This window comes from Oryctolagus cuniculus, chromosome 10 (genome assembly GCF_051225735.1).
Source record: "Oryctolagus cuniculus isolate XC-2025 breed Fujian yellow rabbit chromosome 10, ASM5122573v1, whole genome shotgun sequence".
Classification (NCBI taxonomy): domain Eukaryota; kingdom Metazoa; phylum Chordata; class Mammalia; order Lagomorpha; family Leporidae; genus Oryctolagus; species Oryctolagus cuniculus.
In genome coordinates this window covers 76,131,847-76,159,608 of record NC_142876.1, presented here as the reverse complement: position 1 = coordinate 76,159,608, position 27,762 = coordinate 76,131,847, and the positions used below count along the sequence as shown (strand labels likewise).

The window sequence follows — 27,762 nt, the reverse complement described above, 5'->3', positions numbered from 1 at the left end:
CGGAGTGCACAGTACCAGGAAGCTGGAGCAGAAACAGAGGAGCCGAGACTCCAACCAGTTACTCTGATATGCGATGTGGATGACCCATGCAGTGTCTTAACTGCTACACAAATGCCTAGCCCCAGAATTATATTTAACTTGCTAAGTATTAAGTAAGTAAACCAACGAAACACTTGTATATTTGAGGATGGGTGTTGCAATTTATCTTTTCCTAGGCCAAATTAACTAAGTTGTCCATTTTAAAAATTCCAAACACTGTGTTACATTCTATAGATGTCTATTAATAGACAGCAATGCAGGTACACAGAATTGATTTTTCTTTTACAAGTGTATTTGTCAATCAGGAGAGCTCAATCAATGACAACTTAATAAGTGACTGACAGCAAATATTGGTCTTAATTATGAACTAAAAATTAACATCCACAGAAGAGAAACTTACCTATGCTTGAGGACAACATATATCTCTCAAATTAGAAATAACTATCAATGAGAAACAAACCACTGAGCATCTTAGGAACCTTTGGCTGAATTAAAATTAAGGTAGGAAAAAATGGATAAATTGGCTTAATTTGAATCACATGATTTTTTTACCAGACAAATAAGTAATGGATGCAACGCTAAATTATGTATGCAAATCAGCTGGATCAAGATTAATCATTCTCACTTATGTTTCAGAAGATAGTTGGAAAACTCTTTTTTATAGATGAAAGTAACATAGCACTTAGAATGAAAGTCACTCAATATACACAGTACATTCAGCCAAGTCTCAGCTTGTGTTTCAGATCCAAAACCAGGAGGTGAGATGTCTTACTGGCTTCACATTGCATTATGCATGTGATGTGTGCTGTGTGAGCCACATTTGCATCCTCCATATGGAGAAACAGTTTATCTATTTCTATTTAATTGCAACCATGGGACGATTCGTCTTTCCATTTCTAGCTCATAAAATTGCTTTTTTGCAAATGAAATTGAAATGAAACTATGGCTATTTAGCTCTGACAGAAAATGCACAGGTCTATGCTTTGCTTTGTGTTTTTTTCATATATAAACTACTTGCCCAGTATGAAGAGTAGTTCAGTCTCAAATCACTTCTCTCCACTTTATATTAAAACACACTTTCTTCTTCCAGGAATTACCAGCCTGAGACAGACAGAGGCCACAAATAGACTCACACATGAGCCTTTGACGGGAGACCTGACTTCCTGGCAAGAACTTCCATGAGCTGCCCACACTAATACTCTTTCCCTCCAAATGGGAGGGTAATTTGTGGGACTAAGTCAACCCTGAGACTGCAATTGCCACATTAATGGTGATTTCTCCTCTTATGTCATCATAGGGCATGAGGTATCTTATCAGATTGTTTTTCAAATGCAATACCAGAGCAGATAAACAGAACTGCATAACATCTATTGAATATACTAGTCTTGAGTTGCAACTGTAGGGTAACTTTCATAAAATTCTCCATGTCATTAATTTCTGATTTATTTCTCAGGAACATAACAGATTACCCACAGTAGTCTACCTCCTTTCTAAGTATAGCAGATGCTGTTGCATGTCTATTCTGTATTCATTTCCTCTCCTCTTCATTCCTTAAATAATTCCAATTTTCCATTCTTCCATCTTCTTTTCCATCCCCTCATATCGTCCATGAACTCTATGGAAATTTGACCTTATTTTCTCTCCCAAAGGGAGGCTCTTAAATCACCTGATCTAATTCCTCCTCAACAGTAGTTTATGTAGGAATGAACATGTAGCCAATGGAATTTGAGGAGGGGAGTGCTGGATGTTTTGGAAAAAGATGAATGATTGCTGTGCTGGTCAATGGTGGCAACCATTTTGTGAACATAATGGAGATTAACACGCAGAGAAAGGAGCAAGACTGACAATGGAAGAAAAAAATCACAGAAAAACAGCCAAGGCTGATGATGCATTTGCATGTCAATTTAAGCTTTGTATTTCTCATCATATGGGGCATACAGCCATTTGTTATTGGGGCAGGGTTGCTGATGAATAGAGCTAAATCATTCCTACTGAAACATTAAGACAGTTGGCATTTCCTGCTTTTTCTTATAATGGCAACATCTTACCCTGCATCAGATAGTGGTTGTTTAAAAAAAAAAAAAAAAAACACAACTAAGCCAGGGTATCAGCAAAGGTTATTTGCTTGGAGGGGGATTCACAGCTGTACAGCCACCTGGGTTAAGGAATCAACCCCCACCGCATTTGTATTCCATCTCACCACTCATTACCCTTGATGCCTGAGTAACTTCAGTACAGAATATTCTTAAACTAATCACCTAACAAGATGGGAGGGCCTCAAACCGAGTGACTCATGTAATTAAACCATGCTACCATTTTGTTCCTGGCAGATCCTAAAATCTTACAATAACATAACATGTGTCAATCTTATCAGAAAATAATATACTTGCAGACTTCAAATTTTTGAGAAGGGTCATAAATAAGCCCTATAATTTTTAATACTTGTCTTTGTAAATGTTTTCCTTTCTGCAACATTTCTGTAGGCTACACAAGCCTGCTTAACAAACCATTTTAATCTCCAGTTTAAAATAATATTTATTTAAAATAAACAGAATAAAATGTAATTTGCTTTTCTCAAAAGTAGTGATTTCCCACTAGTTTTACAATGTTTCCACAGACTGAACTACAAACACAGATTCACTTAGCTTGCATTTTCATATTTTTTACAGTTGCATTTTGTACAATCATACATTTATTCTTTCTACATTATGTTTTCATCAAAAACCTAGTGCATTTTTTAAGAGGAATCTGAAAACAAATTTTGCAAAAAAAAAAAAAAAGACAATCTAATGTTCCATACAAATAGATTCTGCATAAAGGTAATATTATTATTCTCTCTGTGCCCAAATTGAGCATTACATCAAATAAATGTAATTACAAATTAACGGGGCAAATGGAGTAGAGATACATTAATGGCAGAGATAGAATAACGCTGAAGAACTCAACAAGATCCTGAGTTTATGTGGTTTGTTTCATGCCGTGGTTGCAACATTTCCCAGTAGAGTCTTGTTTGCTTGGCAAAGGTAATAAAGAAAGATATAAAATCACCCTTTCCAGAGGAAAGGACAGACAGAAAAGAGATTTCTCTTGAGCATGCCTACATGTGTGAAAGGGCATTTTTAGGAAAAATATGAGTTATATCATTGTCATATGGATCATTTTAAAACAGAAAGGGACATATCCTTTCTCTAACTTCATTGCAACATTTTATTAATTCCCTTGATGCTTCTTTAACAGAATAACAAAGGCAGAAGAGCATGAGTGGAACACTGTGATTCTGCTCTCATCTCCAACGCCCTGCAACAACAACCACGGTATTTTATAGACAAGGGTGCAGCAGTGACAAATCCGAATTTCCCCGGGTGGATGCTCACCATAGTAAGTGAGACGTCCCCTAGCAACGTTCTTCCCTCTTGAGTTCTCAGCAATGCACTCATAGGAGCCCGTGTCTTCCTGCTGGAAGTTGGGAATTTCAAGCACACCATTGAACTTCCTCAATTTAATTTTGCTGGAAAAGGGTAGCCCATCACTTCTTCTCCAGTTAATCTGAGGAACAGGACTAAGAGAAAAATTATCAAGCTGTTTGTTGTTCTCTGGAAGCCTCTTGGATCTGACAAAAGCGAAAAACTTACGTGGAGACAGAGAAAGAGATACACGTTTTCAAACACAGAATCCCGCATCCAGTTGTAAATTACATAAACTTTATGCAAAGATTTAACTCATTAAGTTGACAATTTAAGAAAATAAACAACGCATTTTCTTGTGTCAATTCATGCTTTAGAGAAGAAAGCCTGTAGCCTTGCTCACTGTATTAGAATACAAGTGAACGAGAAAAAGAAAAATAATACCAATTGAGTTTCTGGAATTAGGCAAGCATAGTAATTTTCTCCAAGTTAACTTTAAAGGTTCAAACCAAATTTTATATGTGCACTTTCCCTGTGTTGAATTTTTCTTTTGCTTCCAAGTGAAAATAAATTTTAGACAATAAGAAGAGTCTGTCGAAAATCACCCTGATCTCTTACAGCAACCTAATACCTCAGCACATAGCAGTAAATATTATAAAACTCACTTTCCAAGGGCAAAACATTCCAATTTCACAGTTGAACCTTTAGCAGCTGGAAGAGTTTCTGAAAACTGAACTTCTATTTTGGGTTCGTATTCACCCATCACACCTGTAAATCACAATACAAAGTTAATAGCATCAATGTTGCCTTTGGAATTGCTTTGTTTTTCTTAAATAAAACTTGCCTTTGCTCTATGTTGAACCACCTTCTTCCAGTGTTTTACCTTATTCACCAGTGCTACCCTGGGTCAAACAGGCAAACACCCGTACAAGTGCTTAGATTAGCTGATTCATGTCATTTGGTATAGAGCAGTTCTGAGAAAACTACTACGTCTTTCATGTTATGTAAAATGAGAGGCTTAGGAAATTTCATATTCCATTTGAACATTTCTAGTCAAATTGAAATATATGATGTATTATGGCTTCCTGAAATTTCCAAAGGAACAAAAATTATGGCTGGGAATTTATTTAATGGTACCTTGGTAGCAGAGGCACCAATCTTAAACCTGTTAAAAGGCTCCCCAGGGTCAAGAAATGGTGACTTAACGAATGGGAAAGGTCAAATTCAATTACAACTGACTGTAAAGACGTGCTTTGATACTTTGCGGTCATGGCATCACGCCGTTTCAGATACGGTTTTGTGTAAGTGGGTCATCTACTCAGGCTTACAAATCGGGTGCCTCTGCAGATCACCGACTTCCCTTAAACAGCCATCAAGCTATTGATGAAACAGATTTTTCTCTCTAAGGATTTTTTTAGCGATGCTTTTTAGCCTATAACAAAATAGCCAGAGCCTTTGCAAACCTCAAGCTGGCAAAAGTCAGGACAGGTGACTTCATGGAAATGCAACTGAGCTCCAGGCTCAGAAAGTCTCAGGCTTGGCTTAATCCTCTGCTGTCACTCTGGAAAATTTCTAACACTTTCTGAGCCAGGGGCTCCTCATTTCCATTGGACACTGGTGCCGGAAAAGCAGGAAACTTGGTAAGCCCTAGGTATAAGGACTTGTAGTTTAGGGAAGCATTTTCATCAGTGTTCATAAATGTTTTTGCATACATGTCTTTGTTCCAAAAAAAAAAAAAAAGTGACAATTCTTCAAGATACACTTGTTGACATTTTCCCAGTTGTTTTGCTCGCAGTCACTGCACCACTGCCACTCAGAATAACACACTGAAACATTCCATACCATCAGACCGCAGCACCAATGGAGTCGGCGAGCCTAGTACTCTGGCGTTTGTCACCGTGCTTGTCACCACACACGTGTAATTCCCCACGTCGGACGGCTCCACCTTCGCTATGTACAGGTGCCCTGTCTCTTGAGAGACAAATCTCCGACTATCTTCTTCAACAAACGAGGGGTACTCATTGAAGATCCAGGCATAGGAGAGTTCTAAAGTTTTTGAGGAGGGAAAGAATATTTCATTATTAGATAAGGAAGTTTTTCACTGTACATAAGAAATGCTGGAGACAAAAGAACCTTCACGCTGAACGAGATGTGGAGTGTTTGTGCTGCAGGTCATGGGAGAAGCGGCCATGGGAGGTGGTTCTGCGTTCCTTCTTTGGATCCCAGAGGACTCTGATGATTAACATTCCTATGGGAGCATCATTATCACAGCCATCATTATCCGCGCTCCACCAACCTCCTTACAGACTTTCCTGGCTCCCTTCCTTGTACTTTGTATCCACGCTTCGTAGTCTCTGATCTTTCAGTTGCCAATCTCACCATGGCCATGCCTGCCATCAAACTTTCTACAACTTCTCAGGAGTAATGCAAAACCACTTAAGTTGAATGTGAGCCCGCCAAGGGCAAGGCCCTGCCTACTACCCTTGTTTCTACGAAGCCCATGCTGTATCTTACTCCCAGGGGGCCTGCCAAAGCTGCTGCTCTGGGGCTGGCAAAGCCCCTTGTCTTGCTGTCTTCTCGGGTTCCTCCCTTTGCAACACCAAACCCCATTCTGCTGAGATAACTTCCAAATAGCTCTGAAACTTTGGGTCGCACATCAGGAATCACCTCCCTGGAGATATCTTCCTAATCTTCCCAGCTTGGGCTCGTGCTCCTATACAGTACAACATCAAGCTCATTCCAATCAAACCAGTCATCACCAAGCATCTATTCACTTGTCTGTCTTCCTACCACTTGGTAAGTAAGTGATTTTAATTTTTACTCCATCTGCTCTACTCTCCCTCTGAATCAGTGAAATGAAACATCCAGACACTTAATAGGTCCTTAATAAACATGTGTTGTGTTAATTATGCCTAGAATTATGCTGCAGATTCTTCTCCGTAAAGTCCAATATGAGAGTTTTCTGGGAAATTAGCTTTCTCCGAAGGACCCACTGTTCCTTTCCTGTGGGATAATGAAGGCTAAATGACACAATGCTGCTTCATTCTGGATGCCAAGAGTGTTCAGAGCCAAGTTGATATTTAAGCACATGACTGCGGTTGGTTTGCTGGCTTCCTTCTTTCCTTGGCTCTTTTTCCATTTACAATAGCATTAATCTTACTGTGTTGGTTCATTACTGTAGTAATAATGCTTTGCCAAAGAACTTTTGGAAAACATATGGAATCAGAATACATTTAATGCACAAATTCAAACATATTTCAAGTGCAACGGTAAAGGGTCATTCTGTTTGGTAGACAGGTAGAATAAATCAACATGTAAATGCCAATGAGATGACATGCGAGGGGTGGATGAGAGTGACTATGCCTTTCAGAGGAGCGAAAGGTTACATTCTTCCACAACTGAAAGAAAGGCTTAAAGGACAGGGGAACACTTGGATAAGCAGGGATTACAACATCCCAGCTGCAGTGAAGTGCATGAGAGATACCCCATGGAAATGAAAGGTGACAGATTCCCACCCATTATGCAAGTTCGAATAACAAGATCAGCAAACCCCCCACAAATTATACATGCATTCAGAAACACTGACTTTTAGCCTTAAAGTGGCCTTTACATGATGGTATCTTTAGGTAGAAAGTCTTTCATGACATTTCAAATAGTTATATAGGAGGTACTGTCAGCTAAAGTTGTTTGTGTGAAAACAAATGTGACTTAAACATTCACTCCACGGTAAGCCTCTTGCACACCCTAAGGAGGCTTTTCTCTTGTAATATTACTAAATAAACCACAGAGGAAAATAATGCTGATCAGGTAGGCTGACTTTGTTCTGAAGTTGTTAAAACTGGCAGCTGTTACAGCAACAGCCTCTGGGGTCTTCCTGCTGCTCTAACCATCCGGTCCCACCCCAACATTCCCAGTCTCCAAAACCTCGCTTTGCTTTGAAGAAATCTTTTTTTTTTTTTTTTTTTTTTTTTTTTTTTTTTTTTTTTTTTTGACAGGCAGAGTGGACAGTGAGAGAGAGAGACAGAGAGAAAGGTCTTCCTTTTGCCGTTGGTTCACCCTCCAATGGCCGCCGCGACCGGCGCGCTGCGGCCGGCGCACCGCGCTGATCCGATGGCAGGAGCCAGGAGCCAGGTACTTATCCTTGTGGGGAGCAATCCGGACTAGACTAAGTTACTCGAATTAGGACTTATTCTATGCATCTGCTCTCCCACAATATGGCGCTGGGAGAGAAGTAAACAGCTTCCGCACAGCTGCCTCCAGTTCAACTAATAAACTGTAGGACTTGCTCCTGATTGGAGGAGAGCAGCGTACTCGGCGTGTGGGCAGCCGAGTTGGGATTGGCGGAGGAGGACTATAAAGGAGGAGAGAGACGGCATGCATCGGGAACATCTATGGGGAACATCTAAGGGAACCCGTGCAGCCCCCGAGAAAGCCGGCCGGCGGTGTGCCGCTCCCCTGCGGAAGTGGGGAATGTGGCCAGGGGGAACTGCCCTTCCACGGAGGTGGAAGGGATAGTAGCCAACCCGGGAAGAACCAGCAGCAAACCCGGGGAGGGCCGAGCAGACGAAAGAACAGCGCAGGGTCCTGTGTCGTTCCTCCACGAAGAGGGGGAGCGACATAATGGTGCCGTGACTCGGATAGGAAACCTGACTCGGATATGAAGCCTAGGCAGGGCTTAGTGTTGCTCCTCCACGAAGAGGGGGAGCGACAATCCTGGTCTCCCATGGGGTGCAGGGCCCAAGCACTTGGGCCATCCTCCACTGCACTCCCTGGCCACAGCAGAGGGCTGGCCTGGAAGAGGGGCAACCGGGACAGAATCCGGCGCCCCGACTGGGACTAGAACCCGGTGTGCCGGCGCCGCTAGGCGGAGGATTAGCCTAGTGAGCCGCGGCGCCGGCCTTGAAGAAATCTTACTCTGCTTTCCACAGTGTCCTACAAATGAGATGCACATGGCTGCCCCCCTCCTTTTATTCACCAGATTAAAACTTCTACTGCTCCCCAATTTAAGTGGCTCTTAGCTGGGAGTTAGGAAATAAGTCAATCAAACTCATTTACAGTTAAAATGGAATAGCTGATAGAAACAGTTCAGATTCAGAGTAAGGAAATCTAAAATCTGGTGACTTCACAATGAGATTTATGGGCAATAACTCCAAGCAAAAACGTGGAATCAGTATCACCAATGTCATTTCGATTAAAAAACGTTCAAGGCAGCAGGTGTTGGCCCTAGTGGTTAACATGCACTTGGGATACTTGTGTCCTAGGTCAGAGTGCTGGAATTTGAGATCCAGCTCTACTCCTGACTCCAGCTTCTGCTATCTCAGACCCTGAGAAGTAGCTGGTAATGGCTCACATCACATATTCTCTCTGTCTCTCTCCCTGTCTGTTCTCTCTGCTTTTCAAATAAATAAAATACTCAACACAAAACAAGATAGGCTGTATGACTTCATTAATAGTATTTCTTCTCTCTCTATCTCTTTTTTAAAAAGATTTTTATTTATTTATTTGAGGTGTAGAATCCCAGACAGAGAGAGGGAGAGACAGAAAGAAAGGTGTTTCATCTGCTGGTTCACTCCACAATTGGCCACAAAGGCCGGGGCTTGACTGATCCAAAGCCTGAAGCCAGGAGCTTCTTCCAGGTCTCCCATGCAGGCACAGGGGCCCAAACACTTGGGCTATCCTCTACTGCTTTCCCAGGCCACAGCAGAGAGCTGGATCAGAAGAGTAGCAGTCAGGACATGAACCATCGCCTATATGAGATGCCAGCGCTGCAGGCAGAGGCTCAGCCAACTACGCCACAGCGCCGGCCCCACCTCTCTTTTTCTTTATAAGATTTGGTTTTTATTTACTTGAAGGCAGAGTGAAAGAGTGTGTGTTGCAGGGACTCAACTATTGGAGTTGTCACCTGCTGCACTGGTGTGCAGATGTGCATTGGCAGGAATGTAGATTCAAAGAGTATATGGGACTCAAAACCAGGCACTCCAATAAGGGGCACAGGAGTCACAAGCGGTGGATTAAACACTGTACCACAACACCCACTCCTATAGTATTTCTTTTAATCCTAACATTAATGGTACTAATACTCATGCTTAAAATATTATAACATTACATTGTGGTAGCCAATGGCTTTATGACACAGTAACTGATTGCTAGGAGAAGTAAAGAAATAGAGCCATAACCGCATTAATTTGAAAGCTCTGCCTCAAAGTTAGCATGAAGGGGTGGACGTGCATGAAGGGGTGGACCGTGGTGGACATGGAGGGCTCCGCTGAAGTCTCACTTCAAGGGAACCCCCTGCACAGAACATGAGATCTCTCCCTGCTACTGCCTGGATGCTGGGGCCACACTCCTCTGGGCTGCTCCTGCCTGGCTCAATTCAGTGAGCTGCTAATTCTGGCCCATTACACCTGCTGCAGGATTCGCCCCCTGATTCTCTGGTAGTAATACAGCCCTACACATATCTTGGTTTTTAGCCAAATGAAACTGGGTTTGGACTTCAGATTTCCAGAACAGCAAGACAATGATTTGTGTTGTTAAAGTATCTGGAGTTTTTAGTAATTTGTTATACCAGCCATGGGAAAGTCATGTACAGGTCAAGACAATGAAACTAAGCTTACCCTGTGTAATATCAGAACCCATAGAAAAAAAAATGGGAGACAGGAGAATAGAGGGAGGTGAGACAATGTATGTAGAGATTTGAGTGATGTGATTGCTTGCTGGTGGCCAAGAGTGAAGGAACCTGGAAGATTCTAGAAGCTACATCAGGCAAGGACAAGGACTCTGCCCTGAAGCCTTCAGAAAGATTACAGCATCACCACCACTGGACTTGAATGTCTGAGCTACACAAAAGGAAGACAACAGATGTGTGCTGTTTTAAGCCACAATGTTGGTGGTAATTGATTACAGAAGCAGAAGGAAATGAACACAAATGACAATAAGAGCCAAAGATAATCGAGTGTTTATCATACGCCAGGTAGAGTACTAAGTGCTCTTGATAGAATTTCCAAAGGCAAAAAAAAAAAAAAAAAAAAAAAAAGGTCAAAGACCAAATTAGAGACAGCCTGTTCTTGGAAAGGCTAAAGAAGAATCAGATTTTATAAAACATGATTATGATATCAATATAATGGGATGGAGTTATTCCAAAAGAGAAGTACAATTCTGAAACGAGTGAATTAGTGATGATTATCTTTCACAAAAATTCGAATCCTTCAAGACTGATGGAAAGGCATCAAATCTGTATTTAGTAAGGTCACAAGGGGTATCTACCTTTGTTTACAAATTTTGTCTTGATAGAAAGAAACACAACTCTATCTTACAGAAGAGAATTGCACCAACTTTTCATTTCTTAACTGTATGTCTGTTTTAGAATATATACAGCATCACTTTGATTGAAAACATTTGAGAATTATGTGGGGTTTCTTTTTTTTTTTTTTTTTTGGATTCTGAATAAAATATTTGCATACTCTCAGTGTTTACTTATCCTAAAAAATCTGTATTTCCAAAAAAATGTTAATTGTATTCTACAAAGCAAAATGTACATCAAACCAGTGTTCATGGCTGATTTTTCAAGATCTTTTTATGTACTATGATAAATAAAAAACTGTAATAAAAATGATAATTTTATATACTCAGACGAGCTAAACTTTACAAACCTTTCACAACCTCTTGTATAAATCACAAGCACATTATGTAAAAATGACCGGGCCAGTGAGCTTTCTATTAACAATGCCTCATGAATATTAGGAATCTGAAATGGTTTTTATTAAAGTGCCAAGAGGTTTTACCAATCAAAGCCATAAATTAAGAAAATGAAGTGCCGAAACTCAGCTTTCCAAAAAGTATATGTGATGAATCACCCTGCCAGACACTTCCCTTCTTGGGTCCCATAAGTATAGGACCTGTCAATTTAACAGGAAATATGTCACTCTAGTGTTTACCTGGAGATACATTAATACACACACTACTGACACTTAAGAGTTTATTTCTAGTTCCATTATAAAATTCTATTATGAAGGTGATTTAATCCTTCACATAGGCATTTTGTACAAGAAATGCTGTCAAACAAATTGCAGTTAGGCAAAACTGTAAAAGTAACTTGGGCCATTTTCCTTGGTGCCAATTGGGAAGTCTGACCTACTTTAAGACAAGACATATTTAAGAGGGTGTGAAAAATCTGCTTGCCTTCATTCACGACTTAGGTCACTGATTCACACAATGAACTAGAAAATTTTGCCCTGGTGCTTGCATATGACAGGTCCAGGGCATGCTTCCCATGCAACAGTCTAAAACAAGGCAGAAGAGAACTTAAGTGCAAAGAGCAAATAGCCAATGGTTAGGATTAAGGAGTCTGTACTACGGAAAGCCTCAGTGGGCACTGCTAACATCTCAGTGTGCTGTTCCCAAAACCTGTTTGGTTAAGTTGTTGACTTTATGATGATTTTGAAAACAACATGCGGTCAGCACCAAGGCTTACTAGGCTAATCCTCTGCCTGTGGCACCAGCACACCGGGTTCTAGTCCCAGTTGGGGTGCCAGATTCTGTCCAGGTTGCTCCTCTTCCAGTCCAGCTCTCTGCTGTGGCCCGGGAGTGCAGTGGAGGATGGCCCAGGTGCTTGGGCCCTGCACCTGCATGGGAGACCAGGAGGAAGCACCTGGCTCCTGGCTTTGGATTGGCGCAGAGTGCTGGCTGCAACGCACTGGCCATAGCGGCCACTTTGGGGGTGCTTTTTGCCGTTGGGCAAAAGGAAGACCTTTCTCTCTGTCTCTCTCTCTCACTGTCTAACTCTGTCTGTCAAAAAAAAAAAAAAAACAAACAAACAAACAAACAAAAACCATGCATTCAGTAGAAACCATACTTAGAATTTTGACTTTGAATCTTCTTCCAGGCTAGTGCTGTGTTTCTAAAATAAGGAGAAGAAATGATGGGGAAGAAAAATACCATAAGATGCTTTTTCCCTTCCCCTTCATACTTGAGGGCTGATTCTAGACCACAGCTTAGGAAGCTATTGCTAGGAAGTCAGGCCAACCTCTTGCCTGCTTTGTGAACTGTTTTGAAACATAATCAGACCATTCAATTACTATTTCCATTGGCTGCTTTCATGCACCAAGGGTAGATTTGAATTGTTATGACATAGAACTCATGGCCATAAAGCTTAAAATCCATATGATATTTTTAAAAACCTTTTTTTCATTTTACTTGAAAGGCAGAGAGAAAAGAGAATTCTTCCATCCACTGGTTCAATCCCCAAATGCTTGCAGCAGCCAGGGCTGGCCAGGCCAAAATCAGGAACTAGGAACTCAATGTCTCCTATATGGGTGGCAGGGACTCAAGGACGTGAGCCAAAACCTGCTGTCTCCCAGGATACACATTAGCAGGAAAGCAGAACTGGAAGTGGAGTCAGGACTCATATCCGGATACTTTGAATAGCAATGTGGGCATCCCAAGTGGTGTCCTCAATTGAGCCACCTGCCCTGCCTCCCAGGGGCTGCAACAGCAGGAAGCTGGAGTCAGGAGCCAGAGCTAGGTAACAAACACACGTACTCAGATATGAGACAGTAGCCTCTTAACTGTTAGGCTAAATACCTACCCAGGACATCCTGTTTGAGTATCAGTGGATATGGCCACAGTTGTACCTCCTCACCTTGAGACCTACCCAGAACAAGGAGAGAAGGCTGGGGCCAGTCTCATCAGAATAACTTGAATTGAGGATGAGAGGTGACGCTCATTAAAAAGGAAACAGGCAAATTTTTCATGAGACAAAGGAAGAATGCATGTATGCAAGAAAAAATGCAAAATACTCCCTAAAGGGGCTCTGTGCATTTCTGCAATAAAAAGAATGGGAGGAAGAGTTTCATGCGGGCCCTTCAGGGTTGTTGCCTTATCGGCGACAGGAAAGAGAGAAATTTCCCTGGCAGAAGCATCAAAAATAAAGACAAGGGAGCAACATCTTGCAGAGTGAGTGTGGGGCAGAGGACGCTGGTATCCATGGAAAACATCACCATTCCTCAAGGAGCCACAAATGGGGGTGACACAGCCCATCAGGAAACTGCGTCATCTCTTGGGAGTTCCTGTCAGGAAGTAGAAATGGCTCACATATTGTCACTTTAGGCAGCCAGAAAAATGAGAGAGAGAAAGAAACAGGGAGGTGTGGAGTATCAAAGACTCAGAGGCTAAGAACCTTGTGAAGCTTCAAGCGGGATATAAGACATGTGGTCCCCACAAGAGAAGAGTCAGGGCACAAGAGGACAGATCAGGGACTGCCAAACTCATAATCTGGTCTACAGATGATGCTGACCTAGAACAGGGATCAGAAAAATTTCTCTCAAAAGGTCAATAGGGAGAGCATTTAGTTCAGTGGTTAAGATTCTGCTTGGGATGCCTGCATCCCACATCAGAGTCCTTGGGTTCCATTCGTGTCTCAAATTAAGATCCAGCTTCCTGCTAATGTGCATCCTGAGAGCAGCAGGTGATGGCTCAGGTAGTCCAGGTCCTTGTCCCCAGTGAGGGGAGCCCAAATGGAATTCTGAGCTCAAGCATCAACCAAGGCCCATTGCAGGCCTTTGGGGGATGTGGGTCAAGGAATAGGAGTTCTCTCTTGATTTCTCTTTCTGCTTCTCAAATATATAGATAAAAATGAAAAAGGAAACAAAAGAAAAACCAGGATTCCAGCCATGGCTCAGGGCAAGGGGGTAGAACTAGGAAAAATACTGCAAGGTACTTCCTGACATGCTTCCTTCTGCAAGGTAATAAAGAAGTATAACATTGCTAAAGAAAGGAGCTAAATTTTCGCAGTAGAAAATGAGACCTACTGCTGACCAGATAAAGTTACCATCCTGCTTTATAAATACCTGACAATTCCCCCATGCCTCAGACCCAACTTGCAGTTACAGCAACCTTTTAGCTTACACCTGAACTGGCCAGTGCAGGATGCGACTCAGGAAAAGTGGCCCAAAATGGCACTGCAAGCATTGAATACAGAACAGCCTTTAGAGATATACTCTTTCTCCATTTTTTTATTATAAAGAGGCACCTTTCCCAAAGAGCTCAGAGATCCTGAAAATGCAGGAAAGCAACCTTAAGATTAATTCAAACCCAAAATGATGCCGACAACTACAAGTTCCACTGCCAAGTCCTGCTCTGTGACAGCACACCGCCACGCTTGATACAATGTGCATTTGGTGTGCTGATCTTAAATACGTACCACAGCACTACTGCTGGACACGCACTTTCCCCATCACTCATACTGAAGAGTGGGCTTTTTTTTTTTTATGACTTCAGTGACAGTAAATAACATTTCCTTTTTAAGTGCAGTCCAGAAAAAAGGTAAAGAATCTTGCAGCTCATGGGAGTGCTAATTGGAGCCAATTATAATTTGATTGACCTGCCTTGCTATTAAAATGAAATGCAAAATTTACACTGCCCTTGCAAAATGGAAATGATCTTTAGTAAGAGCTGACTAGAGGAAGTCCCCCTCCCCCCTTAATGAATCCAACAGCAGTGCTTTGGGTTAGGATTCCCACATCAGCTCTCAGAAGCCAGTTCCACAGAGGGCCTTCACAGGGTTGCAAGTGATACAAGAGAACCCTACAGATGGGGAAACGGGCAATAAAACAACGAAAAAAAATTCAAGGCTCCTAACAAAAGGAGCAGTTGCATCACAGTAACCCTGTCCAGTCCTCATTAGGTCGCCTTTGCTTTTACAAAAATTTAAGCTCCTTCCTTGAGGAATGTCATGGGGTTTGATGGTTCTCTCCTTGCTATGCTGGTAATTTTTCAAAGCAGAATGAAAAGTCCATTTTCCCTGGTAAATAGAAATGAGGCCATTAGCAGAACATGGAGTCACTGCACAAATCATACCAGGACAATGGGTCACTCCTCAGGAAGCTGCAGAAGCTCATGTTTGTTTTTAGCTTTCTCTCTTACACACGAAGTTCTACTACTTACTATCAACACACATCAAACCCTTCGTCAACTGGATTTTACCCCATTTAGAAAACTTCTTTTGAAGAGAATCTTCACCCTTTCTGACCTAACTTTTCTGAATGGTAAGTTAAAATAAACAGTGATGGCTTCATGAAAAAAATACACTCTAACCATAGGAGAACGCTGTTTGGATTTTAAGGAAGTAGTGGTTGTTTAAGTAGTTCTTCAAGGAAGAATATATAATTATGCCTGAATATCTGAAACAAACAGGAAAACAAAAAAAAATCAATGACCAAATAAAGCAATAATCAAAAATAATCCCAGTCCTTCAAGTCGGCAGGGTTCCAGAAGTGCCTGTTGTGGGCCTTGGAGGATATGCAGGGATCTCACAGCAGTGTCTGGATCCAGTTAGGCACACACAGACTTCTGCAGGCATTGAGGTAAGTGACAGAAAACAGAGTGGAGGAAACAGCACCTGCACTACCAGGAGTTTCTCTGTGTGTGTGCCATGCTAAAGAATAAAAGAATTTCTGGAAAAGACCCGGGAGGCACAGGCAGTCAAAGCCAAAATCAACTATTGGGATTGCATCAAATTGAGAAGTTTCTGTACTGCAAAAGAAACAGTCAGGAGAGTGAAAAGACAACCGACAGAATGGGAAAAAATATTTGCAAACTATGCAACAGATAAAGGGTTAATAACCAGAATCTACAAAGAGATCAAGAAACTCCACAAAAACAAAACCAACAACCCACTTAAGAGATGGGCCAAGGACCTCAATAGACATTTTTCAAAAGAGGAAATCCAAATGGCCAACAGGCACATGAAAAAATGTTCAAGGTCATTAGCAATCAGGGAAATGCAAATCAAAACCACAATGAGGTTTCACCTCACCCCGGTTAGAATGGCTCACATGCAGAAATCTACCAACAACAGATGCTGGCGAGGATGTGGGGAAAAAGGGACACTAACCCACTGTTGGTGGGAATGCAAACTGGTCAAGCCACTATGGAAGTCAGTCTGGAGATTCCTCAGAAACCTGAAGATAACCCTACCGTTCGACCCAGCCATCCCACTCCTTGGAATTTACCCAAAGGAATTTAAATTGGCAAACAAAAAAGCGGTCTGCACCCTAATGTTTATTGCAGCTCAATTCACAATAGCTAAGACCTGGAACCAACCTAAATGCCCATCAACGATAGACTGGATAAAGAAATTATGGGATATGTACTCTTTAGAATACTATACCGCAGTAAGAAACAACGAAATCCAGTCATTTGCAACAAAATGGAGGAATCTGGAACACATCATGCTGAGTGAAATAAGCCAGTCGCAAAGGGACAAATACCATATGTTCTCCCTGATCGGTGACGACTGACTGAACACCAAGAGGGAAACCTGTTGGAGTGAGGTGGACACTATGGGAAATGGTGGCTTGATCAGCATAGCCTTGACTATTAATGAACAACTTAATACATTATCCCTCTTAGTAGTTTTTTTATCTGTTCTACTTAACATGACTGGTTTAGATCTGTAATTGATGCACAGTTATTCTTAAGTGTTGAAAATTAACTGAAATGTGATCCCTGTTGAACATGGTGGTGGGAATGGGAGAGGGAAGAGATGTATAATTTGGGACATGCTCAGGCTGACTTGCCCCAAGTGGTGGAGTTGGAAGCATACCAGGGGATTCCAATTCAATCCCATCGAGGTGGCATGTACCAATGCCATCTCACTGTTCCAGGTGATCGGTTTCAGTTCACAGTTGGTCATGGTGGAGGGACTGGGAGTCAAAGGGAGCACATAGACAAGTCTAGTACCTGCTAACGCTAACCGATGGAGTAAATAAAGGGAGAGTGATCCAACATGGGAAGTGAGATACTCAGCAGACTCATAGAATGGCAGATGTCCTAAATAGCACTCTGGCCTCAGAATCAGCCCTAAAGGCATTCGGAGCTGGCTGAAAAGCTCATGAGAGTATTTCAGGCATGGAAAGCCAAGACACTCTGGCAAAAGATCTCTGCGAGTGAGATCCCAGTGGAAAGAACAGGTCATCAAAGAAGGAGGTACCTTTCTCTGAAGGGAGGAGAGAACCTCCACTTTGACTATGACCTTGTCTAAACAAGATAAGAGTCGGAGAACTCAGAGGGCTTCCATAGCCTTGGAAACTCATGACTGGAGCATAGGGAGATTACTGATGCCATAGACAGGAGTGTCAATTGGTAAAGTCAACAACAGGAGTCACTGTGCACTTACTCCTCATGTAGGATCTCTATCCTTAATGTGCTGTACATTGAGATTTAATGCTATAACGAGTACTCAAACAATATATTTCACATTGTGTTTCTATGGGGGTGCAAACTGTTGAAATCCTTACTTAATGCATACTAAACTGATCCTCTGTAAAAAAAAAAAAAAAAAAAAAAGAAATTATCAATTCCCAACTTGACTCTCACTGGGATTAAACATGACAATAGGTCTGCTCTGATTTCATCATCATTTAAAAAAAATCATCTATTATTTTTCACTTTATGTTTCTGTGTGGGAGCAAACTGTTGAAATCCATACTTGATGTATACTAAGCTGATCTTCTGTATATTAAGATAATCAAAAATGAATCTTGATGTGAATGGAAGGGGAGAGGGAGTGGGAAAGGGGAGGGTTGTGGATGGGAGGGACGGTATGGGGGGGAAGCCATTGTAATCCATAAGCCGTACTTTGGAAATTTATATGCATTAAATAAAAGTTAAAAAAAAAAAAAAGAATAAATGCAGGGGCTGGCGCTGTGGCGTAGCGGGTAAAGCCATTGCCTGCAGTGCCGGCATCCAATATGGGTGCTGGTTGGAGTCTCAGCTGCTCCATTTCTGCTCCAGCTCACTGCTATGACCTGGGAAACCAGTAGAAGATGGCCCAAGTGCTTGGGCCCCTGCACCCATTTGGGAGACCTGGAAGAAGCTCCTGGCTCTGGCTTCAGATTGGCGCAACTCCGGCCGCTGTGGCCAACTGTGGAGTGAACCAGTGGATGGAAGACCTCTCTCTCTCTCTCTCTCTGCTCTTCCTTCTCTCTGTGTAACTCTTTTGAATAAAATAAATAAATCTTTTTAAAAATCTTTAAAATAAAGAATAAATGTGTATGTTTACACATTCATTTCTTCTCTGCTTCCACCACCTTTCCAGGCTTCCCCTGTCGCAGCCACGGGGCAGAAATGTCCAATGAAAAATGTACCATATTGTATGTCTGGAGAAGTGTCTGTGAAAGACCGGGGAAAAACACAACATCTTTCTGTGAGGTTTTAATAATTTAGCTACTAAAAAAAATTCCTGTGACGAAGAAAGAAATGAAGAAATACAAAGTTACTACTCAAATTCAGATTTCAGTTAAAATTCTCACATGTTTTTGACTTATAAAAATAAGCTTTAATAATTTTTATTCTTAATGATTATTTGTTTATAGGGTACAATGTAATATTTTGATAAATACAATGTGAAATGATGAAGTCAATGACTATCTGTCTCTCTGCCTCTCAAATAAGTAAGCTTAAAATTTTTTAAATGACTAACATATCCATTAGATCACACCTTATTTTGTGGAGAGAATATTTAATATCTTAGTTATGGTAAGTAGTTGGCTCAGCAGCTAACATGCCTTGTGGGACTCCTGCATACCATACTGGGGTGTACTTCTAATCCAGTTTCCTGCTATGTGCATGCTGGGAGGTTGCAGGTGATGGCTGAAGTATTTTAGTTCCTGCTACTGTTGTGAGAAATCTGCACTGGGTTTGGAGCTCCTGGTTTCAGCCTGGCTAGTCCCAGCTGTTATAGGCGTGAACCAGCAGATGGAAGGTCTGTCTGTTGGTCTCTGTGTCTGTGCCTCTCAAATAAATAAAATTTTAAAAAAACCCTACTCTTTAAGTTTACAATACACATTATTATTAATATGGTCACTATGCCATGAAAACATCTCAAAAAGACTCTGAGGGCAGGTGCTTGGCCTGGTGTTAAGATGCCAGGTAGGACGCCTACATCCCACATTGGAGACTGGAATGCCTGGGTTTGATTCCCAGCCCTGGATCCCAATTCCAGCATACTGGAACGGCTCAAGTAGCTAGATCCCTGCCACCTTCGTGGGGGAACCTGGATAGATTCTTGGATCCTGGCTTCTGGCCAGCTCAGCCCTGCTGTTGTGGGCACTTGTGCAATGAATCAGTGGATAGGACCTCTCTTTCTAAGTCTATCTCTCTGTCTCTCAAATACATAAATAAACCATTTAAAATGTCTAGTATTCTTTTTAACAAAACATATTCCTCCTGTCTAACTGGGACTTTGTACCTTTTGATCAGTATCTCTCCAAATCCCACTTCTCAGCCACAGCCTTTGGTAACCACCAACCTCCTCTGCTTTTGTAAATTCCAAATTTTTATATTCTATACATCATCGAGATCAAGCAGTATTTGTCTTTCTGTGCCTGCCTTATTTCACTTAGCCTAATATCCTCCAGTTTGATTCATCACAAATGATAGAATCGTCTTCTTTTGTAAGGATGAAGGGTATTCCACTGTGTATACATACCACATTTTCCTTCATCCATTCATCAGTTAGATTGGTTCTGCATCTCAATTAGGATGAATAGTGCTGGCAATGAACATGACAATGAAGGTATCTCTTCAAAAATGGTATCTCTCTTTTTTTTATTAGCCAACTGGATTATTTAAGAAATCCACATTGAATTACGCTTGATCTCTTCCTAGGAACTGCTTCTTCTTAGTAAGAAGTGCACGTCTGTCAATGCAAAGCATCACTTCTGGTCAACTGCAGATTCATACCTAAAGAAATATATGAAGGTCCCTAACTCTGAGTGTCTTCCACACATTTCACAACTCAGGAAAAAGGACCAGAAGTGACCAAGAAAATAATATGTTGGTTTTATTCAATCCATATCTTATTCTTTGAGCCCTCAAAACAGATTATTTCTTAGACAATGTGAGATTTTTCCTGAATTTTACAAAAACTTTTGATCTAAATTTTTAGTAGTAGCTCTGTTTTTGCAACTCAAATGACTTTTCCTTGACTTTATTTTGCTTTTCAACCTTCTACCTATATTTTTGCTAATAAACTTTATTAAGTAACAGATATGTGCTATATTGGTAATTAAAGGTTGTTGTGTAAGTCTAACAACTCCACAAACAGTATACCAAAGACAACAAGTTAACTGGGAACTTCTCCTGTGCTATGCAGATCTCACATTCATGTATCTGGCTAAGAAATTAATGATTGAGTCATTCTTAAGGAGACACCTAACCTGATCTGATTCTTGCTCTCATATAAAGATACTGAATGAATAATTGGCTTCCCAATAATTTTCAAATTGTGGAATCGGAGTCTACGGAGACAAGGGAAAGTTAAAGCAATGGAAAACAGATGTGTCCTAATTCAATGGAAAATCGGCAGCTGGGCTCATCATCTCTGCCCCAGACAGAAAGGCTCACGCCATAATCCGCAGCTGGCACAGAGGCCACCAGTGTTGTTAAACTAACTCGAATTTTTAATGTAATCCAAGCTCGATGGTTCCATTCAGTTATCTCTATACTGTAGTAAAGTTTGTGCTTACTACCTTATTTTCTTTCCTTTTACATTTTTCCAAAATCAAACAACTTATAGTAGAAGTTATTACAGATCAGTGTGTTTTTTTTCTTTCCTTTTTTGGCTCCAAGTATGTTTACCTGAAACATTACAAAGAAGTGTACTGTAACTCCTATTGCCTCTTTCAGTCATCTCTCAATACAGCAATTCTAATAAACGAAACCAGTCTCCTTGTGAAACAAACAAACAAATCCAGTAAATATGTGAGTCTTCATCAGGATTAAAAGCATTTCTTTCCAAGAAGCACATCTATAGATCTGCACTGAAGGAGCAGTAGATTCTGCCTTGATCAAAGTCAAGGCTGAATTTACCTAGCAATTCTAACCTGTTTGACAAAAATGTTCATTGATCGCCTTTCAAGTGCAAGGACACTGAACTTTATGCTTCCCATTTATTCCCCTTAACAATACTGCATTTTTATTTTTCAAATGAATTCATATTAAACAAGGTGTCCTGCTGATTCATCCTGCCTACTTGGATGTTTTCCCTTCATATTATTTGAGGTGACATAAAGAGCTCTTCTTTTCCGCCAACTGCATTGCAGGGATGGATGTTCTGTTATATCTGAAAGCAATGCATCTATTTTAGTTACCTATGGGACTTGAGTCTTCTGCTTCTACACACTTTTCCTATCTGTTTTGAGACCATATGTTGTTCAGGGCTCTGGGAATTACTCAACTGCTTATGTTTGTTTTGTACCGTATTTTATTTTAACAACATATCTTCTGGGACACTTATGAGCATGTTTCTTTCTCTCATACCTTTATTTTATTAATTCAATTAGCTGACCTTCAGCTGGCATGCAAAGAAGGGTCTTTCTAGCTTTCATTCTGAATTTGTTAAATCAGAGAATATTTAATGTCATGTTTTAGATCAAGCAACCCTATGGCTATATTTTATTTCTGTTGCTCATAGGCACTTATCCTATTTGGGCTCTAATAAAAAAATAATCAACTGGATTGCTTCTGTTTAGTAAAGATTTTCAAATTCAAGATGGAGAATCTGTTTTGTATCACATAGGCTCCAGAGGAAACGTAAAAGGCACCGAGACATCTTAGCAACAAGAACTGGATCATCAACCGCGAGGGTGCAGGGAGGAACTAGGGCCATACCTCCAAACTTCCTGTTGGCTTCTTTAACAGGAAGGCAGGAATGGAAGCTTCTCTGTCACCTTACAAGGATAACGATAATGTATGTGCACGCATTCAGAGAGTCTGCAATACTGTTTGAGCTCTCTTTCTGATTATAACAGTTTTTTGGGGGAAAAGTGAGGGCGTGTTTGGCAGGGAGTCATGGGATTTGCGTTTGCACTTGTTGTGGGCCCATAGGTATGTGCCTTGGGTAAAATCACTGAAACTCTGGTCACAGCTCCTCTTACCTGGCATGAGCTACTCCCGCCTGCCATTCTGTGGGATGTGGACTCTGTGAGGACTGTGGCATTGCCACGAGGACTGGAAAGTCCATTTGCATGCTGTAGGTGATGGAGGCACTCAATCTTATGTAACATAATTGCAGGTCTTGCTACATGAATGTGTGAACTGCAGTGTGATTAATAAAAATATACTTTCAGAGCCGGCGCCGCGGCTCACTAGGCTAATCCTCCGATACGGCGCTGGCACACCGGGTTCTAGTTCTGGTCGGGGTGCCGGATTCTGTCCCAGGCCAGTTCTCTGCTGTGGCCAGGGAGTGCAGTGGAGGATGGCCCAAGTGCTTGGGCCCTGCACCCCATGGGAGACCAGGAGAAGCACCTGGCTCCTGCCTTCGGATCAGCGCGGTGCGCCGGCTGCAGCGCACCAGCCGTGGCGGCCATTAGAGGGTGAATCAATGGCAAAGGAAGACCTTTCTCTCCGTCTCTCTCTCTCACTGTCCACTCTGCCTGTATATATATATATATATATATATATATATATATATATATATATATTTCCAGTTAAAATGTTTCCTATTATTCCCTTGATTTAGTAGCTACCTGGAGAAGACAGCCTTATATAGTGCTTTTGTTTTTAAAAGATTTATTAATTTATTTGAAACTCAGAGTTATACAGAGAGGAGAGGCAGAGAGAGAGAGAGAGAGAGAGATAGAGAGAGGTCTTCCATCTGCTGGTTCACTCCCCAATTGGCCACAATGGCGGGAGCTGCGCCAATCCGAAGCCAGGAGCCAGGAGCTTCCTGCAGGTCTCCCACGTGGGTGCAGGGGCTCAAGGACTTGGGCCACCTTCTGGATGCTGGCGCTTCAGGCCAGGGCATTAACACACTGCACCATAACACTGGCTCCCTATATAGTGCTTTTGACCTCTGGCCCACTGTTACTGAATTCATCCTAACTTTTGGGTGCATGTATTCTCTCTCTCAAAAATACAGAAAACAGCAACCGAGCCCTCATTGTGACACACATACTGATCTCAGCAATTTACATATCTTTGTAATATTATACATTACACATTATTTATTCCTCCAAATGCCTGTAAGGAAAGTTTAGTCTGCCTTTTGTGCCCATGGGTTCCATATCCATGAATTCAACCAATGGTGGACAGAAACCATCTTATGAAAATTGTGTCTACTGAACAAAGACAGACTCTTTTTCCTGTCATTTTCTCTCAAAACAACAGAACATCAAAGCCATCAGCATTTTCATTGTTGCAGGTTTGTGAATAATCCAGGGATAGTTTCAGTACACAGGAAGATGTCATAGGCTATATACAACTACCACATCACTTTACACCAATGACTTGAGCATCCACAGAGTTTAGTATCCACAGGGGTCCTGGAACCCATGCCAGTGGATATGAGGGACAAGTGAACTCCTTACTGTCATCCCCTGACACAGTTTAGGCAACAAAAACAACAGAGCAAGGCCCACACAACAGCATTGTAAGGATCTGAATCCAGGCAGCACAGGGCAGAGGTTAACACACTACCCAGGACTGCCTTCTTTACATATCTTCTCAATCAAGGAACAAGAGTACAAGTTAGTAATATAAACTCATAAATTCAAAAAGGTTGGGGATGGCTGGTGTTTAAGATTTCTTCCATACCATAAACTATGAGACCTCCCTTACAAATTTCACTTCTTAGTCTAAAGTCATGGTTAAAAGTACGAATACTGGGCAAATAAAAACAAAAATTAAGAAAAATCATGACTAGGATTCGACCTTATTTCTGGTATCCTGCTAGCTCTGTTATATCAGGGCAAGTTATTGTGGGGAGCAACTGGGAGCAACTCGGACTAGACTAAGTTACTGGAATTAAGACTTATTCTATGCATCTGCTCTCCCACAATATGGCGCTGAGAAGGGAGAAGCAGCTTCTACACAGCTGCCTCCAGTTCAACCAATAAACAGCAGGACCTGCTCCTGATTGGAGGAGAGCAGCGTACTCGGCGTGTGGGTAGCAGAGTTGGGATTGGCGGAAGAGGACTATAAAGGAGGAGAGAGACAACATGCACGAGGAACATCTATCTGAAGGAACACCTGTGCAGCCCCCGAGAGAGCCAGCCGGCGGTGTGCCGCTCCCCCGCGGAAGTGGGGAAAGTGGCAGGGGGAACCGCCCTTCCACGGAGGTGGAAGGGACGGTAGCCAACCCGGGAAGAACCAGCAGCAAACCCGGGGAGGGCCGAGCAGACGAAAGAACAGCGCAGGGTCCTGTGTCGTTCCTCCACGAAGAGGGGGAGCGACAGTTATTTTTCCTCTCCATCCAGAATTACCATGCTTACAAATTAAGATGAGAAGAGAACTTATCCCCATAAATTTGTCCTGTGCATTCAATAAACAAAGTCTGTAACAGCATTCTTGACAGTGAACATTCAATAAATGTTCACGGCTGGTGCTACTGTTTTTGCTGTGGTCTTGACCTTGCTTGATTGTTCTCAGTGGGGATCATGCAAAGAAGTTGAACACTGATAAGGGAGGTTTGCGGGAGGAAGCACAAAGCCAGGGCAGAACCTCACATGTACTGAAGAGACCCAGCCCCCACCTCAGGCACTGGAGCTCTGGCCATGAAAGGAGCAGAAGACACCCACTGGAGCAGCCTGAGATGCTGGCAGTGGGGACAAGGCAAGCAGATGTCTACCAGGGCTGGAACACTTTCTGACAATGACAAGCTCTAAAGTGATGATGTCTGGAGACATCTCACTCCTATGCGTAGAGGGCTGAGCGCAGAAGAGCTGCTTTTGCACAGTGGTTTGGGTCCTTTCAAGAGACACTGAGATAAATACTCCTGGATTCAGGATTACTGCAGGTAGCACATCCCTTGTCTGGAATGCTTGGGTCTGGAAGTGTTTCAGATTTTGGGTTCTCCTGGATTTTTGGAATGTTTGCATATACACAATAGGATACCCGGGGATGGGACTCAACTCTAAACATGAAATTAATTTATGACTCATACACACCTTCTAGACAACATGGTTTGAAGGCAATTGTACATATAATTTTTAGTGTGTCTGATTTGGACTGTGAAACTTCATATGAGATCAGGTATAGAATTTTCCATTCATGGATTTTGGTGCATTTTTTAACTTAAGAGTTTTGGATTGGGGCCAGCATTGTGGCACAGAGGGTCCAGCTGCACCTGCAACACCAGCATACCATACGAGTGCTGATTTGAGTCCTGGCTGCTCCATTTCTTATCCAGCTTCCTGCTGATGTGCCTGAGAGAGCACCCTGTACCCACATTGGGGACCTGAATTAAGTTCCCGGCTCCTGGCTTCAGCCTGGCCCAGCTCCAGCCATTGAGGCCATTTGGGGAGTGAACCAGTAGATGGAAGATTTCTGTCTTTGTCTCTCTCTGAAACTCTGAATTTCAAGTAAATAAATATGTCTGCAGAATGATTTTTGGATTAAGGATGCTCAATCTGTATTATAAATAAAAAATAGAAAGGAACATGGTAAGTCTTTATTAACTTGAATCAAAACAAGTGACTAAACAGTAGATATTTATAGACAGAGCAAAATAAAAGAGCTGTTCAGGAAAAAGGATTAAAATTCATTCTCAAGAGAATATAAGCCTATGTAAATGTTCTGAAAAAAAAAATCATCTGGTCTCCCTTCAATAGAAAGCTGAAAGGACTAAACTACGATTCTGAGAAATGTTCAAAAGGCAGCGATGGGAAAAACGCAGCATCCTTGCTGCTACATTAGTCTGACAGCACTAAATTTGCCACAAAAGCAGGGGTTCACAGTACAGGTGGCAGAGAGAGCTGCAGACTGGATCTGTGGCTCTATATAGAGCAGAAATCTGGTAATGATTTATTATCATGGTCATCATTATTTTAATTATACATTTTTATGGGTACAGTGTGATAGTTCAATGCTAGTATTCAAAGTGTGATCAGCAAGCTAGCATACCCATTTCTTTAAACAGTTTTTTTTTTAAATTTTGGATTGACAGCAAATCAATGGACATATTTATGGGATGCATGGTGATATTTCAATAAATATACACAATGTGTACCAATCAAATCAAGGTAATTAATATTTCCCTCTCCTTGTCATTATTTTTCTTTTGTAGGCTCTGAGTTCCTTTCTTCTGTTTGTTCATAAAATCCATAATAGGTTATTGTGAACTACAGTCCCTAGGACACTAGGACTTGTTGCCCAACCTCTTTATTCCTACTCCATGCCTCACCTTTCCCAACCTCTCGTAACTACTATTCTAATGATGCTCTAACTCACTGTGGAACTATTTCCAAGTGGGAATAACCAGTTCTAAGTGTCAGTTGATTGCATCTTGTCTTAAGTCACAGAAATACATTCGTACCTCCCTATGAGGATGACGAGAGCTTGCACTGCTTTGGAAATCAGAATAGCTATTCATTAAGTGCTCATCTCCTTGTCATTGTTTTGGGTGGAATAAAGATATTTAGTGAAAATGAAATCTGGTCTCCACTCCACTTAACTTTTGAACCTTAATGATGACATATGATACAAGGTACAGAAAGGAACTCAATTTATATTTAACAATCTAACATCATAAATATACATGGGACCCTGATAATTAAAAATGTCCTGTCCCTTCTTCGGTTGATGAGTTCTCGTGGGGTTAAGGAGCGGATGTTTAGAGGCAGATGATCTGCCCAGAGTGGCCCCTGGTTGATGGCAGAAGCTGAAGGTTCCTGCTTCACAGCCCACGGTATCACCAGCATGGCTCCTGCTGCAGCGATTTCACTGAATTCAAATCATTCTACTGCTTCCCTTAGGGTAGCTACCCACTAGACAGCGACAACCACCACCAAAAGGTAATGCAGACAAATTTCAAAGGGATACAAACTTAAATTGCAAAGATTTATGTTTTTATTTACAGAAAGCATCCTGCAAATATTCATTACACAACTCTTATGATGAGACACACAGCTGAGTAGTTATCAAATCACTTATCAGAATTTCAACCATTTCAGATGTGACTCAAAATCAAATGTAAGAAAAATTATAGCACATGAATACTTGAAGGCCTTCATAACTATTACAAAAAAAAAGAAACAAAGATATGTAGAAAATAGCTCTTAAAATTCAGCAGTGTGTTTTTTTTTTTTTTATAAAAACAAAAAATAAAAACCAAACAACTTTCTGGGGCCGGCACTGTGGCATAGCAGGTAAAGCTGCCACCTGCAATGCTGTCATCCCATATGGGCACCGGTTCGTGTCCTGGCTGCTCCACCTCTGATCCAGCTCCCTGCTAACAGCCATGGAAAAGTACTAGAAGATGGCCCAAGTGCTTGGGTCCCTGCCCTCCACGAGGGAGACAGGATGTTTCAAAACTCCAGGTTCC

General features: G+C 41.6%; 1 protein-coding gene across 3 annotated transcripts in view; it reads right to left on the bottom strand.

The window, feature by feature from the left end:
- Window positions 1-27,762, bottom strand: part of CNTN3 (contactin 3) — a 423,344-nt gene that overhangs the window by 98,862 nt on the left and 296,720 nt on the right. For all 3 annotated transcript variants that reach the window (XM_051851466.3, XM_089305416.1, XM_008260940.5), the window contains 3 exons: window positions 5,286-5,489; window positions 4,109-4,211; window positions 3,414-3,598 (listed from right to left, as the gene is read on the bottom strand). In XM_051851466.3, the coding sequence (XP_051707426.1) occupies window positions 3,414-3,598; window positions 4,109-4,211; window positions 5,286-5,489 (492 nt within the window). The remainder of the gene's footprint in view (window positions 1-3,413; window positions 3,599-4,108; window positions 4,212-5,285; window positions 5,490-27,762) is intronic.